The 14,676-nt window shown below is 39.6% G+C and overlaps 1 protein-coding gene across 1 annotated transcript in view; it reads right to left on the bottom strand.

Annotated features, from left to right (window-relative positions):
- The window catches only part of LOC107193347 (semaphorin-2A), a 183,850-nt gene that overhangs the window by 83,608 nt on the left and 85,566 nt on the right, over nt 1-14,676 (bottom strand). The window contains exon 3 of the mRNA XM_015582759.1: nt 3,532-3,619. Coding sequence (XP_015438245.1) covers nt 3,532-3,619 — 88 coding nt within the window. The remainder of the gene's footprint in view (nt 1-3,531; nt 3,620-14,676) is intronic.

The following is a 14,676-nucleotide window of genomic DNA, read 5'->3' as shown; positions in this document are numbered from 1 at the left end:
GGTGGGTGGGCCTTGGATGCCGGTGTTGCAAACTCGACGCAGCGTGAAAGTAAATTTATCGAGCGACTAAATTTAACAGTTTGTTTAGCGGCACGCTTTGAAATTCAATATCCATCGGTTATCGCGCAATTACGTTTTAGATTAGCATAATACTACTTTATTGAAAGCCGCCGGGATTAAACCTTCATTACCCCCGGACTATTTGGCAAATGGAACGTTCGGGCCGACGATAAACTCGGCAAATATAAGCGGAATGAATCGTCCTTATAAGCGTCATCTATTCGTACGCGATGATCACGATTATAATTTGTAGTTCGTGCGTGGCGCAACACGATGCACATAAAACGGCCCTAACGAACGGAAAACCTAGAACATCGATTCACCCGGTTTTAATGAAGTTTCGACCAATTGACGTTTCAACCGATTGTGACATCGAATTAGCCTCTCGTGGATGACACACCAATCCGATGGATGTAGAATTCCAATTAGGGAAATAAAAAAAATCATGAAATCAATACATATGCAATTAAACATATAAAATTTGTCATTCGTTGCCTGACAGAAGGTTTGTCTTATGATAAAACGTCTATGATATTAACCATCTATGTATAATAAAACATACATTTTCCATATATTCGTAATGTAATTTGCTACAATATTAACAGGTACATCGTTTGAGAATATGGGACGTCTTTCACGTTCATTCCTATGCTCATGATTCATACTGTTTTGTCGAATTGAAGACAATACAACGCGAGGTATAATTTTTCCCGTCACAATAGATGTATCAGGCGACTGCTTGCTACTATGTCTAGTTTGTGTATCCACTAGCTTTTAGTCGTTGCCCTCGCCTGCCTCTCCATTACCAGGGCCGCGTAGCATTTTGCTGGCATTTACCAAATTAAGAAGGGAGCCTCACAAAAGAAAACGCTAGTGAATGGCCGGTGGGATAGTGACGTGGTAGAAGGGAAAGGTTGGAACCGAATCAAGAAATAATACTTCTGCAGTAATGATGCGATGGGGCCCCCCTACAGAATCTCTGCCCGCCCTTGAAAAAGTAACCCCCTCCTATTGCTCTTTCATCTTCGTTTCGAAGAAGTAACGATACTCGAGGATTTTATTAAGAGTAACAGTAAGGGGTTCTTAGACTGATTACGTAAGGAAAAAGAATATGGAATAGAATTCAGGGTTTAAACTAAAAAATTTAACTGATTATCGTAGATTGCTTCAGACAGTATTATCAAAGTGGATTATTTACAGAAATAATCCTTATGAAAGCTACAAATTATATAACATTGATTGCCCTTAAAAAATGGACCAATAGAAATCTAATAATTTTGTAGAAAATGCTAGTGTTTTTATATTAGAGGACACATTCGAAATTATTCGAAGAACTATGTAGTTATACGTGATTTATCAAAAGCATCATAAATCCATCTTAATTCATTAAAATTCAAAATTGTCAAGGGACGTTAGTATTACATTCCTCATTTCTATTATAGAAGCAGAATAATCTTCCATATCGTTCTTTGACGATTGAACCACGAAGACCGACAACGACAACAAACATTGTAGTCACAGAAAGCCACGTGTTGAAAATGGAATATTGAAATATATATCAGTGATGCAATTTCAATGTTGCTGTTATCCACGAAGACGATCTCGGGTCTCGATTAGTCTCGACCAAACAAGCTGCTCTTTTCCATTCTCTCGATCGCGAGGATTAATCGGAAACGTTCTTAACAGTTCAGCCCGGGGTTTAATTCGTGGTGCTCGTTTCGTCTCATTCGCGTCGATCCGCCGTCTCCTGCCCCGAACACTTCAGTAAATTACCTTCCTACAAATTGAAACGTTTAGTAAACGAAACCTGGTCATCCCTTGGTATACAGGGGAATGATCAAGCACATAACCTTGGTATACACATATATTTCAGTGCTCGAGCTAAGAGTGCGTGCAATCACCGCGACGAGGCGACCCGATTAGTGAAATGAGCACAGAGCACAGACACAGTGGATCGTCGCTCGGACGATTTTGCGCGGATGTGTACGAACATGGAAGGGAAAAACTAAATGATCGTGTTCGATATTGTTCCAAGAATCTAAAAAACTGAATTTGTGACGATCATAGATAAATTATAATGTTAAAGCCAAAAAATTTGGTGTGGGATGAACATCTAAATTATTACCGAGATCTTCGGGTATTGAAACCTTATTACACATCATAATTAAAATTGAATAATTCCATCATGGTATATGTGAGAAAGTATTCGTCAATTTTTCCATCGAAAAACAATATTAGTACTAAATTGTTCACCCCAGTTTCTTTAGCTTTTTACCATTTCTCTGGCAAATGTTCAATTTTCCGTCGTTAAAGTAAAAAATGGACCCAAATTTCAACTTAACACGTTGACTGCCATAGTGGAAAAGGCTGAACGTAGCCAGACACATTTTGTTTCGTTTTTTATGTTATAAATTATCGAAAATATATGCGTTTAATTAATAGAAGGTTTGCAATGTACATGCCAGCCATATTTATATGACGTGCAGTCAAAGTGTTAAACGTGACGACCATTACGTCTGCATGCACCAAATATTTTATATTTACCTTATATAGAGCAATAACAATACTGCAATAGCATATAACAATCAGAAACAATTAATACTTAAATTAGTCCTCGAGCGCAATCACCGAAATCCCGCATTAATTGTTCATCAAAAATACGCGAAAATTCCGCGAGCCGTTACGGAATGTCACGTTCCTCCACAGCCAACAATCCCCAACGACCGCATTATTAAATTTTAATAATAACCGCGCGAAATACTAGCTTCGAACGCGTTTCATCTCACCTCTCCCTCCGATCGACCCACAACGGTGAAAAAGGGCTCGTTTAAAAAATACATGAAACATTTCACCCGTGACCCAGTTACCTGGTCGAATGTAACGTTACTTTTCATTTCGATCGTCGGCCTCGAGATAAATAACGTACGAAATGGTGGCTCGATATACAGCATCGAAGTAAAAAAAAAAACCGGATCCGTGGCGGACACAAAGCGATCCGATGGATGAAGCGGCAGAGGCAGGAGGATGAGCAATTCAGCGGCATCGGCTCGACGATAATTATGATCGCGAAAGCCGTTGGGTATCGACGCTCCTCCTGTAATACAGAGGGTATTTCAAAACAGGGATTACATTCGATGTTCGATGCCACCGAGAAATTTAATCAATCGCCGCTATCCCCTGCCTCTCACGCGCACACCGCTCAGAATTTTAATCACGAGAATCAGAAAAATCTGTTCCGCGGCACGTACACGAACGCACACACACACACATAGACTCGCGTTTATGTGTGTACGTAGGTACGTCCGAGCAACGACGGACCGGTCCACGTCGCTTTGACGACGAACGAAGCGCAACTTTTACCCGTTGGGGATTTTCATCCGGGGACATTTTATTACGTGACAAAAACGGATCAGGGATTGGACGTAGAGGGGGAGAGGAGGGGGGGGAGCAGAGAAAAAGAAAAGTACTTACATTGCGCCAACGTATAGGGCATCCCTCTTACTGTCCAGGTACAGTGTCCTGTAATAGAACATCCCGCAGCTGAACTCTCTCACGTGTTCTGGAATCAAAAATAAACAAAGAGATTAAACACACTGCGAGTCTCGACGAAAGGGGTGTACAACCTCCACCCCCTCACCCAGTAGAAATTCATTTCCAAGGGACCGTTTCGGTACGCGCCGCGGTTGACGGATCGTTAGATTTTCATTACGACTTTTATAATAACGCTCGCGTCGGGCGTCTCTGTCGTTTTTGTTTACCCAGACCTGGGCGAGACGGCAACGCCGGGAGCTGGTAAGCTGAGTAAAGTCCGCGGGACAACTTATGTTTGGGCGACCTGAAAACTCGTTAGAATTGCGCGGCACGTAACACCACGGACGACGTATCTTGTATCATCGGGGGATGGGATATAGGGGGATGGGTAGAGGCCGTGTCAGATCGTGACGTGGCGGATTAACGACAATTGGCGTATAGACGAAGTAGGATGTCCTTGTGAAATGAATCGGAAGCTTCTGTGTTTGGAGCTGGACGACCTCGTGTAGCGGATCGTCAAATATTAGTTACAATTACCCTTGATGTCTGGATGTATTATAATTAATTATTCGAATGACAGTTCTGGATCTCGTGAAAACTTGAAGTTCAGACTCACGTAGACGTTTTTTAGGATCAAGAAACAAGTTAATGGAACTTGGCTCTTAAACTAACAAGTTACCGTTAAAAATGCATCGGACACTTTGAAACATGAGCTTTCTTCAAAACTGTTGGCTTACCAAGACTCCGGTTACAAAATGATGAATATCTACTTCCATTTTAGAAGGGAGTATCACGATAAAACGTTGATAAGAGCGTCAAAATGCACATGCCGGGTCCTACGATAAATCCTTTCGATGTAAAATCAACTTTTATATTTACGAGCGTTCGATGTAAACAGAAGAATTGATGCGAAAGTGCAAGGTTGTATTATAACAAGCAATGTGAGATACGGTAAAAATATCTCTTTGACCCGTAGATGTGAGTCTTGATCATCTGTAAGAAATGGGAAATTGAACTTCTATATTTTTCATCTGAAGGATTGATTTTAGGATCTATGCTGATTAGAAATTTTGTACTCTACTCGGTGAGTACTGTAAGCACCTAGGGGGAGGGTCCAAGATTTATAGTCTCAGATCCTGTTTTTCAACACGACGTATAATAATGTTGATACAATATTAATACAAGAAGAATAATCGGAAATCTGTTCCGTTCAAGGATACAACAAACTTGAGATGTCACTTATCGATAAGATCGCAGAAGATGAATAAAAATTTCCGACCAAATTATGCAGATAACCGTGATTCAACAGTCTAAGAGTCGCGAAAGAACCATCCTAGGAACGCACCGAATATAAATCGTCGGAACCACCGCGCGCGCAGGCCGCCACACGGAAAGCCTCGAATTATACGATGCTAAAAAATTGGATTCATCTCCTTACTTTCTGCTCTTTATAAAGAGAAATATCGGTAGGACGCTGTGGCCCTGGGAGAGAGTAGCACGCGGCTATTTTTCACGACATTAAGTCAAGCCGGCAATCATTTAGGAGCGGCGCGATGCAGAGAGTTCTCTGGGGAGTGAAAGTCGAATGGGGTGGTGGTTCGTGCACCGGTACACGCAGCCATCCTCTCGCCACTCTAGTCATCCCTTCTCCCTCCCCTCCTAGCGCACCCGTTTCGCTCTCTATCTCGTCGGCCGACACTGATCTGCTTAACATATGAAAGAACGCCGCCCTTTCCTAAATATACTCGTTCTCCACTCTAGACTAACAGAGCGCGAACAATACTATATTTTATACGGTATCAGTAGGGGCTGACGTCGAATGAAAGGGGTTCCCGGGGCGTTGGAGCACAGACACACCACTCTTTTTCTCTCTCACTTTCCCTCTTTCTCAGAGCCTATGAATGAATGCAAAAACCTGATCTCCTCGCTTTATCTCGCGACGAAATGGCGAATCCACGCCGGACCCCTTTAATATGGGACTTAACCGAACCGTGGCTCGTTGTTCGGAATCTTGGGGACGCGTTAACGGGGGCCGCGTGCGCGCATAGGAAACTGCAAGTGATTTAATCGCGCCATTGTTGCGTCGATTTAATGAGGTGGATGCTCTTTGAGGTCGGTAGATTACGGTGAATGATATGCTCGGGCTATATATGGAGAGCATGGAAAAGTGTATTGTAAGCGGAAACCGCTCGGCATGTTGGGTGGTTCTTGTGGCGAAGGATTGAATTGAATGCGTGTCCTCGCGTCTTATTCATTTTGTGGGAAGTTATTGGCTCAGACTCTTGGTTACCTTATTGTATTCATATGCTGGAGTATTGTATGGTAATATGGATCAGAAATTGTTGGGCGCGTGATATTGAGGTATTAAGGAATCGGGGAATACTTGGATTCCAAAGTGTTTGAATTTATTCATTAAAGGATTCAGATATCAAGATCGTACCATATTCCTGTATTCAGATGGCGAAACATGATTGCTTTCATAATTCTCTAAGGTGTGTTCAGCTGTGCAAAATGAAAATTTTATTAACATTTCGTGAATTGCCATCTGAGCTTTTTTCTAGGCTACATGGCACGGGGATATCATGTTTTGCCAACCTCTAGATTTCATCTAGAAATACATACCTCAGTGTTAACAACAACTGGACATATCGCATTTTCCCACCTGACGACAAACTTATAAATCAGTTACACAACTGTAGTCGGAAAGTACACGGGACCAGGAAGTCTCTGCATCGTATGAAAATTTTGCTAGGCATATTTTTAAGATCAATATAAAAATCTCGGATTAAATAAACTGAACCAAACCTTAACAAACCTGACACTAACATTCATTTCTTCAGATAATATTTCGTACGCCTAAAACCTAACAGTGTCAACATAAACCATCTTGAACTCAACGAATTCGATATAGGCTGTACCGTTGTGTTGAATCCGTATGATCTGATACAGTCAACAGCATACCTACATAGTATATCAAATCTGTTGAGTCCAATATGGTCTGCATCAAGACTTCTTTAATTTATATTAAATCCTTTCTAGGTTTTGTGTCCTCGAATCTCACCTCTGAATTCAAGATTATCGGTAGGTACCTAACTTCCTGAATATTGATCTATCAAATCCATACTAACTGCAAGCAATGCACATTCACCGCAAAACACACGTTATATTCAATCCAAAGAAAGTATTGTTTTACGATTTCGCGAATAGAAACGGGTTCGACGATAAAATTAGAGGTAACACGTCCCATATGGGTCGTTATATGCGTTCGAGGTTACGGTGAAACACTCGCGTCAGTTCGTTAGATCGACGCGGATAGCTCGCGAACCGGAGAACCGCCGCGGTCCCCACGGGGGGGGGGGGACTGAAAATTTATACTCGCTCGCAAATACGAACGTTCGTTTTTCCGGCTCGTCAGTGAGGCGGGCGCGCGAGTTCGTCGCGCGCGTTATTCTGATTTTATTGCCGCAATAAAATCGTATCGCTCCCCGTGCATGGAAGATGATGCCTGCACCTGCCGCTCGTTCGACCAGTTGACATAACTACTACCCCTTCCCTCCTACCATAGTACGTTCAAACGCGAGCCTATATTTTCGAAGTGTCGTAAAAATGTCCGCTTCGGTAATCTTCGCGGTTGTCGTCGAGATCGAGCGAACTTTCCGCGACATTCTCTGGTTGCTCGAACATCACGAAGACTGGGAATGGTTGTTTATTGACTTCTAGCTCGACCGTATATAACTGTGAAATTAATTTTACTCGCGGACAAAACGACACGCTCCCCGAGTGTCTAATTTTGGTCTTCCATTCACAAGCTGCTAGCTGCAAGGGGCTCGTGTTGTTTCGTGTTGTTTGATTACAATTTTCTTGCTTGAATTCTGTGATTCAAAAGAAAAATGTCACTCTTAAAATTTAGTTTTAAATTTACTTTTACGGTGTTATAGGGGTCCAGGAAATGAAGCCTACAGAAGCGAGGAATGTAGATCGCTAATTACCAAATATTTGCGAATCACGTCTGCCTTTGCTCGTCGAAGCCGCTGCGAGTGCTTAGACTTATCCTTCGTATTTCCTGAAACCGTAGCATATATATCATCGTGTACGTTTCAGTTCAAACATCTCGAAATACTGCGAAAATAAATTGTAATTGCTGGTCGGATGTAATAACAGAAAACTATAGTGAGTTAGGAACGTTTTATTATTCGGGTGAAACGAAAGAAAAGTCGGAACAAGAAAAACTATCGAATGGTAATATCAACAACGGAGAAGGATTGGCTACACTAACAGAAGATTCTCAAATATTTAAAGATCTACTTAGAAAAACACGTTACTGTGACATATAAGGTAATTATAGTACTATCTTTCATATTTCCAGGATTTGTCTGGCCTATTGTTATTAAGTCTTTTAAAATTTTGAAGGCAGCTAAGTAACGAACTATAAATAAATTATAGAGATATTGTTACGTGTTACCCGATAGGTAGCACGTATTGTATAATGTTAAAGCGAGAGACTTCAGGTTAGCAACGTCGTTTTGGTAAGAACACCAAAACAGAGACAGAGTAGAGTCGTGATACGACTATAGAATAGAAAAGACGTGTTAAGATAGGTACTCCTCATCTCCAAATAAATAATTCTTCCTTTTTATTAATATTGCCTTTATTTATTCGGAAGTCATGCCGCGTCCACGCAACAATATCATTTCGGCCCGTCTTTTCTGTGTGATTATAAGAACCAGACATGAAGAATCCCAGAAAGAAGGTAAACATGTTTTCGTAAAGCTAACTAATTAAAATAATTTAATTAACTTTACTTTTCCAAGTATATTTTGTTTGACGATATCACGATTATCTAGGCGTAGACTAACTTCGAATCGTCGAAAAAGTTCCTTCAGCATCGTGTGCCGATAAGATCGTTCCTCGGGGGTAGTTAACGCAACGAGATAACGCTTAACGACTCCGGGACCGGAAGCTATCCATTTGAATTCGGTTGTTCCGGCAGCGGGCTAACTCGTTGAAACAGTATTTCTCAATTAACCGACCCGATGCTTTTCCCTGTGTTTTCTCTTGTCGCGGCGATTCACAGAGGTCCGTAATCGTATTCATTAGGCGCAATGGAAAAGAAGGGTTGCAAGGGCGAAAGGGCGTTAAGTAACTGTGACAGACGAGATGTTATCGAAATGTGGACACTCTGTCTTCCCTTCAACCCCGAAATATACGAATATAAATGTGTGGCATAAAAATGTGGCAGTATTCGTTAACAACATTTTGAATGTATTATATATTCATTAATCCGCAAAATTCCTGAAATAGGCTTATAAGTATTTGACTGGAAAGTTAGGAACAAAGCTTTGTTGAAATTCTTAAAGGTTATACATATTATAGTTTTTAATGTAAATACATATTTAACTGGCGTAAGTGAATTCGATAAATTAGGATTAATTTAAACTTTTAGAGTAGTCATAGCTACGTATATTTTGAGATTCGGTGCGGATTTTAGTCTTGAGTACTTTTTGTGGACATCAGTACGCTCATAATCAGAATCAGATTTTGCAGACGGTAGTCTAAAACGCAATAGTATCCTTTTTAGAATTTATCGTACAGTATATTGGACGGAAAAGAGGAAAATCAACATTCACAGGAAAAAAACGAAATTTTTTCCTCTTCAATTTAAAGGAATTCGGTTCCGCGTGTTTGACGCGGGTACGGTGGTCCATCAATTCACAGAAATTCCTGCGATGTGTTATACTTTTACCTTCGTTAACGGATACTTGATGCGTCGAAAATGCGGGAACCGTTGTACACGCGACCATGCGAAACACTTTCCGAACAGGGGCCAGTCGTTACTTGTTCCGCGGAGGAATTCGAGTACTTTCTGCTCTAATTACGCACAACCCAACCTTGCATCAGTTTCGTTCGAAAGATTCTTTCGTGTCCTTTACTTCAGGCATTAAAAGTGAATACGAATATACTTATTATTAATTTATTTTCTATATAATTTATCATTAAATCACTTAATATTAATAATTATTTGTGGACTTATTATTTAAGCTTGGTAAATAATTTCATGTATTTATCCTGTTCATTCGGCAATCAACAACCGAACGAGGGGGGATCTATAATACCGAACACATTGAATTGTATATGGTATATTTGAATTTTGTTTTAATATACTTTATTAACAATTGAAACGTTAATGGATTTATGGAAGTTTAAGCTAACAGTACAAGAAGTCATGTGATTCTACCTAGCAGGTCCAATAGATTCCATCTTTATTTCGTAACTGGTTCCACATCATTATTTAGTTGAAATCTCATAAGTTCTATTTATGGACAACCGTAAAATATTCTGCACTATATAAATTACGAATAATTCTCTTCGTTGAACCGCAAAAAAGACTCGAGTACTGAAGTTCCTGAAGTTTATTAATATTATTGTTACTATTATTACGTCTTTATAATGCGTTGGACAGAACTCACGTACATATTTTTAATACAATTTAAAACATTACCTTGATTATACGTGATTAGAGGTTAGATACAGCCCTACGTTCTTACAAATTCCAAATTAGCCTAAATGGTTTAATATTTCCCTACGTTTATTCTATTATTAACAAAAGTCACTGTCGAGTTCTAAGTACATTTCATTGCCAGAAACAATTCAGCTGCAGATCGTTACGCGACGAATGGTATATGAACGTTGACTCCATTCAAACAGTACCAGTCGAGTATGAATTCCAGTTTGCTTTCCTCGCGACCGGTAATTATCCCTGCGAAGATCCAACACCGTCACGACAGCGATAATATACACGCGAAACGACGGATGTAAATCCTTGAAATCGCTCGAATAAACTGTTTAAAATGAAAACGATCTCGTCACGGGACGGTTATCCGTGAACCGAGGAGCGCTGTTAATTTTTTTCTACTTCCTTTTTTTTTTTCGTTTTTCGTTCGAGCATCGGCCAATTTAAACAGCCGACGTTTTACAAGTTTGAGGATCGTTAAAAAATGTTTAATTTGTCTTCATACCGTTTCCCGAGCGGATTACGGAGCGGTTTTCGCGAAATTCGCGGAAAACTGCACGCTTCTATGCCAGCAGCGGGATATCCGATTCGTTATTCGGTGGGGAAATGCGATCGCGCGTTCCGGATGAAATTACTGCGATCCGTTCGCGGAGAAATCTGTGCCACCTTCTGCTGCACGAGGCAATCCGCGGTGTATCGCGTTTAATTCGCGGAAACGTTTGTAAACCTCGTGCCATTATACACGAACTGCGACTGTTATACTATTCGGGATGACTTTTTTTTATATGTTCGTACTAACAATAAGTGACTGAATATGTGTATTAATAGATGTGCCGTATTTATCATTTCTTGATGAAATTGGTATTCGTTTCTATAGAAGTCAAGGATTTATAATGATATATAATATTAATAGATTAATTTATATTCGTAGTGATTTTCCCACGCACGCTACACCATTGTTATTGAATAAAAAATCCACAAAATATTTCCAGTTAAAAATATATCTTTTCATAATTTCAAAAACAGTTTGTTATTTATTGGTACACCTCATACATTACAATATTATGCGTGTACTGTTTTCGAAAATATTACACATGGACGAAAATGAATAACAGATTATTATGTGAGAGATAAAGAAATTTGAAGGTTTCACAAATTGTTTAGTAGCTGTGTGATTTATCGTTCAATGAATGGGTCTGATTTGATCATTTCTATGAAAAGGATGGGTGAATGTTTTACAATAAATGGGGATAAGTAGTTTGGTAGTCATGTAAAGGATGTTATAATGTAGAACCTTAATCTTCTACAGTCATATTAACCATACAAATGCCCTTTCCCATTGAATACTATCGTATGAATGAATTCACAATTCATTTAAAACAGCGACAAATTTTTAATTAAAAGGTAGGTACATAAATGTAAAGGATATTTCGTTTATTTTGACTAATACGAAAACTGTATGGAAGAACGTTTATATTACCACATGTATTGGAATTGGATTGGAGATATGAACGAGTCTGTATTTTCACATTGCTAATGTAATACATTTTTATATTAATAACAGTCATACACACTGTCTATTAACGTAAGTCTATTAATGTACTTTCTAAACAATTTGCATGTGGTCTGGTTATATGCAACACTCTGTATAAAATGACGCTATATTAATTCCATATATGTACACATAAATTCTGGTACGAATATCCCTGAAAATATCACTATAAAACAAAAAACTAGTCTTCCTCTCCGGAATCTCCCGCAGTAACACATTGCCACTTTCGTGTATTGCTTCTCATTTAACCGAATTAAACAATCACTGTAAACGAGGAGCGTAACACGAGACAAAAATCGTGATATCGATTCGATCAATTTAATTCTACGGTTACACGGTAATCTGAAAACGAGCCGCGTGAAAAAAAGAGAGAAATGCTGGGCCGATACGCGTATGCAAATAGCAGAAAAGAAACGTGGAATTGAATTCGATAACGCAAAGACTTAAGGCAAGTATTCACAAGAGATTATATCTAGCGAGTAGCCCTTACTTTTAAGTCCATTTGACGGGAGATTTCTGTGAATTTTACCGTTAAGGGTAGATTCCTGCAAATTTTACTTTCGGGAATAAAGATGATTGTCATTAGAACGTAAGATGTCAGAAAGTTGATTTCAAGTTTTTTGCGCAGTAACGCAACTTTCAAAAATGAAACGATCAAGTCAATATGTGGCATTAGGGTCGAGAAAAATGTAGTCGCGGAGCCAGGTGTACGAATATAACGGAGGTTTTCCTAAGTTTTAGTTCCCCTTATTGAAATGGTTTTCCGGTACACCTCATTTCTTCTTAAATCGCTTCATCGTGAACGCAATTTTACGATGTACGATTTCAGTTTGATATTAGAAACCGATTCAAGCATAATTTAACCACGCGTTACATTTAATCGATATTAAGTCGTTAATGTTTTTTTAAACGAAGTGTTTAATTTTGTTTGGTCTGTATTTGAATCTATTAAATTCTTTAATCGTTCTATTCTTTATTTCAATAAACATAGATACTATTCTTACCTTAATCAAGATATTATTTCATCGTTACGCGAGTGAAATTTCTTACAAAGAATAATCCTTCCGTTTTTAAAAATGAATCTTCAACAATATGAAAATATTATATAAATATTCAGATTCTTCTAAATAAACTGTAACATGTCCAATATAAATAACACGTACCTCAAACCTAAAGAAATAGCTCACCAAATACTTCCTGAAGGGTTGAAAAAATTGTATCGGTGTGGAAAATAATGGAACGTGAAAATTTATTGGGAAGTTATTCGAAAAATGATTGGTTACTATTTCCTAGCTGTACGGTCCTTTTAAAAACACGAAATGTAGCAGCGAAAACAGGAATTGAAAGCTGCGGTTCCTTGAATGTATGTATACATCTGTGCCAGTTCGGAGAACGAGCGGTTCGCGTGGGGATGGTTTCACGCAAGCTCGCTAGATCCCGGTTAAGCCCTTGGCCATCGTCGATGGCGACGTCAACGAACATTTGGGATACCGGTCCCGACACATACACGGCGGACACGTTCCCCTATCTTCTCTGTAGTACGTGTTTACAGGCGTCGCCTTATCGGCACGCAGACAGATCGCATGCCACGTACGGTAAGAATAGCTCCGATTCGGAACTAGTCTCGCTCTGGAACTGCGATACACATGAAATGGAAACGGAATTCGCGACCGATTGAATTCCTTGGCCTACGCATTTTATCGATCGAATCATTGCTTGAACACTTCGTTTAACACCATAAAAAATATCGATGTAGAGAAGTTATCGAGTGGCAAAAACTCGATTTCTTTAACAAGAATATGGAAAAACTAGTTTATTAGGAACACTCTATAGATTGTATGTATCTCCGGAAGTATACAAATGTGTAAAAGATGACAAAACAATAAATTTAAAATTAGTGAACTTTTCGCTTTATTTCAAGATAATAATCTTCTTTAATTCTGGTTTTTGTCACACAATCGGCGAAGAAAGAAATTTTTCAACCAAATTACCGGGAATAAAACAACATTAAACGCACGGATATACAAGATATTAATGAAAATGTGGAACACTTTCACTGGGTGGACTCTATATGCCCAATGTAAGACGAAAATCAGGAACGACAAAGTTGTGTTCGAGGCTGCATTTTTTGTCCTACATTTTTATGAACACCCTGTATTGACGGAATATTCTACACACCCCATTTATTTTTCAACGACTAAAACTTCAAGGATTCGATATTTTTCTAAGTACAATCACACTTAATCTTACTGCAAGAACAGATGCAGATCCTTGTTCCTAAAATCAAAAATTCACAGATTCATGACGCTTGTCGTCGGTTGTTGAGGAGCGAACGAACAAAGCGATGTTTACGAGGTCATAATTGAAAATAAATCCGGGCATTCGCGACGGTAGACAATTTTATGCGTCACGCATCGCAGCCGATCCGTCCCGATGTGGCGCACGCTTTATCAGCGTCATCTTATCGAGTCGCGGCGGATTTCGCGACACGTGGCGAGGACGAGTAACCCCCATTCGATCTGCCACCCCATTCGTCTTCCTCCGAAACGCGAGACCATAACGAAGCGCGTTCGCGATTGAATAAAGTTAGTCGCCCTAACCCGGTCCCGCACAATGCCAGATTAGGTATGCGATCATTATTTTTTCTTTCTGTCCGGCTTCGTTCCAGCCGGCGCGACGGCGCGCACACATATGGGCCGCCGAAGATTACCGAGGGTGTATACACCCCGCCACGACCGTGTCCAATTTCCAACGTTATTATTTTAATCCCTTGAGTTCGGCAAGGTGTCTGATACTCACGGCAAGACGAGAGTATGCAGGGTGAACCGATAACTTTCACCACTTGGAATGCTTTAGCAATTTTTCGATATATTTTTCATATTGCTCATTTATTTGCAATTTCGTCTGAAATAACAATAAGCAAGTTTCAAGTATTAGAAGATTTGATTTAAAAAAAGTTGAATGGTACCGAGAGGGCCATTGTACTACAGTAATAATTTTTTTGTAGGGTGGGGAATATTTG

Source organism: Dufourea novaeangliae, unplaced genomic scaffold (assembly GCF_001272555.1).
Source record: "Dufourea novaeangliae isolate 0120121106 unplaced genomic scaffold, ASM127255v1 scaffold1, whole genome shotgun sequence".
NCBI classification, from domain to species: domain Eukaryota; kingdom Metazoa; phylum Arthropoda; class Insecta; order Hymenoptera; family Halictidae; genus Dufourea; species Dufourea novaeangliae.
This window is presented reverse-complemented; position numbering and strand designations above follow the sequence as displayed.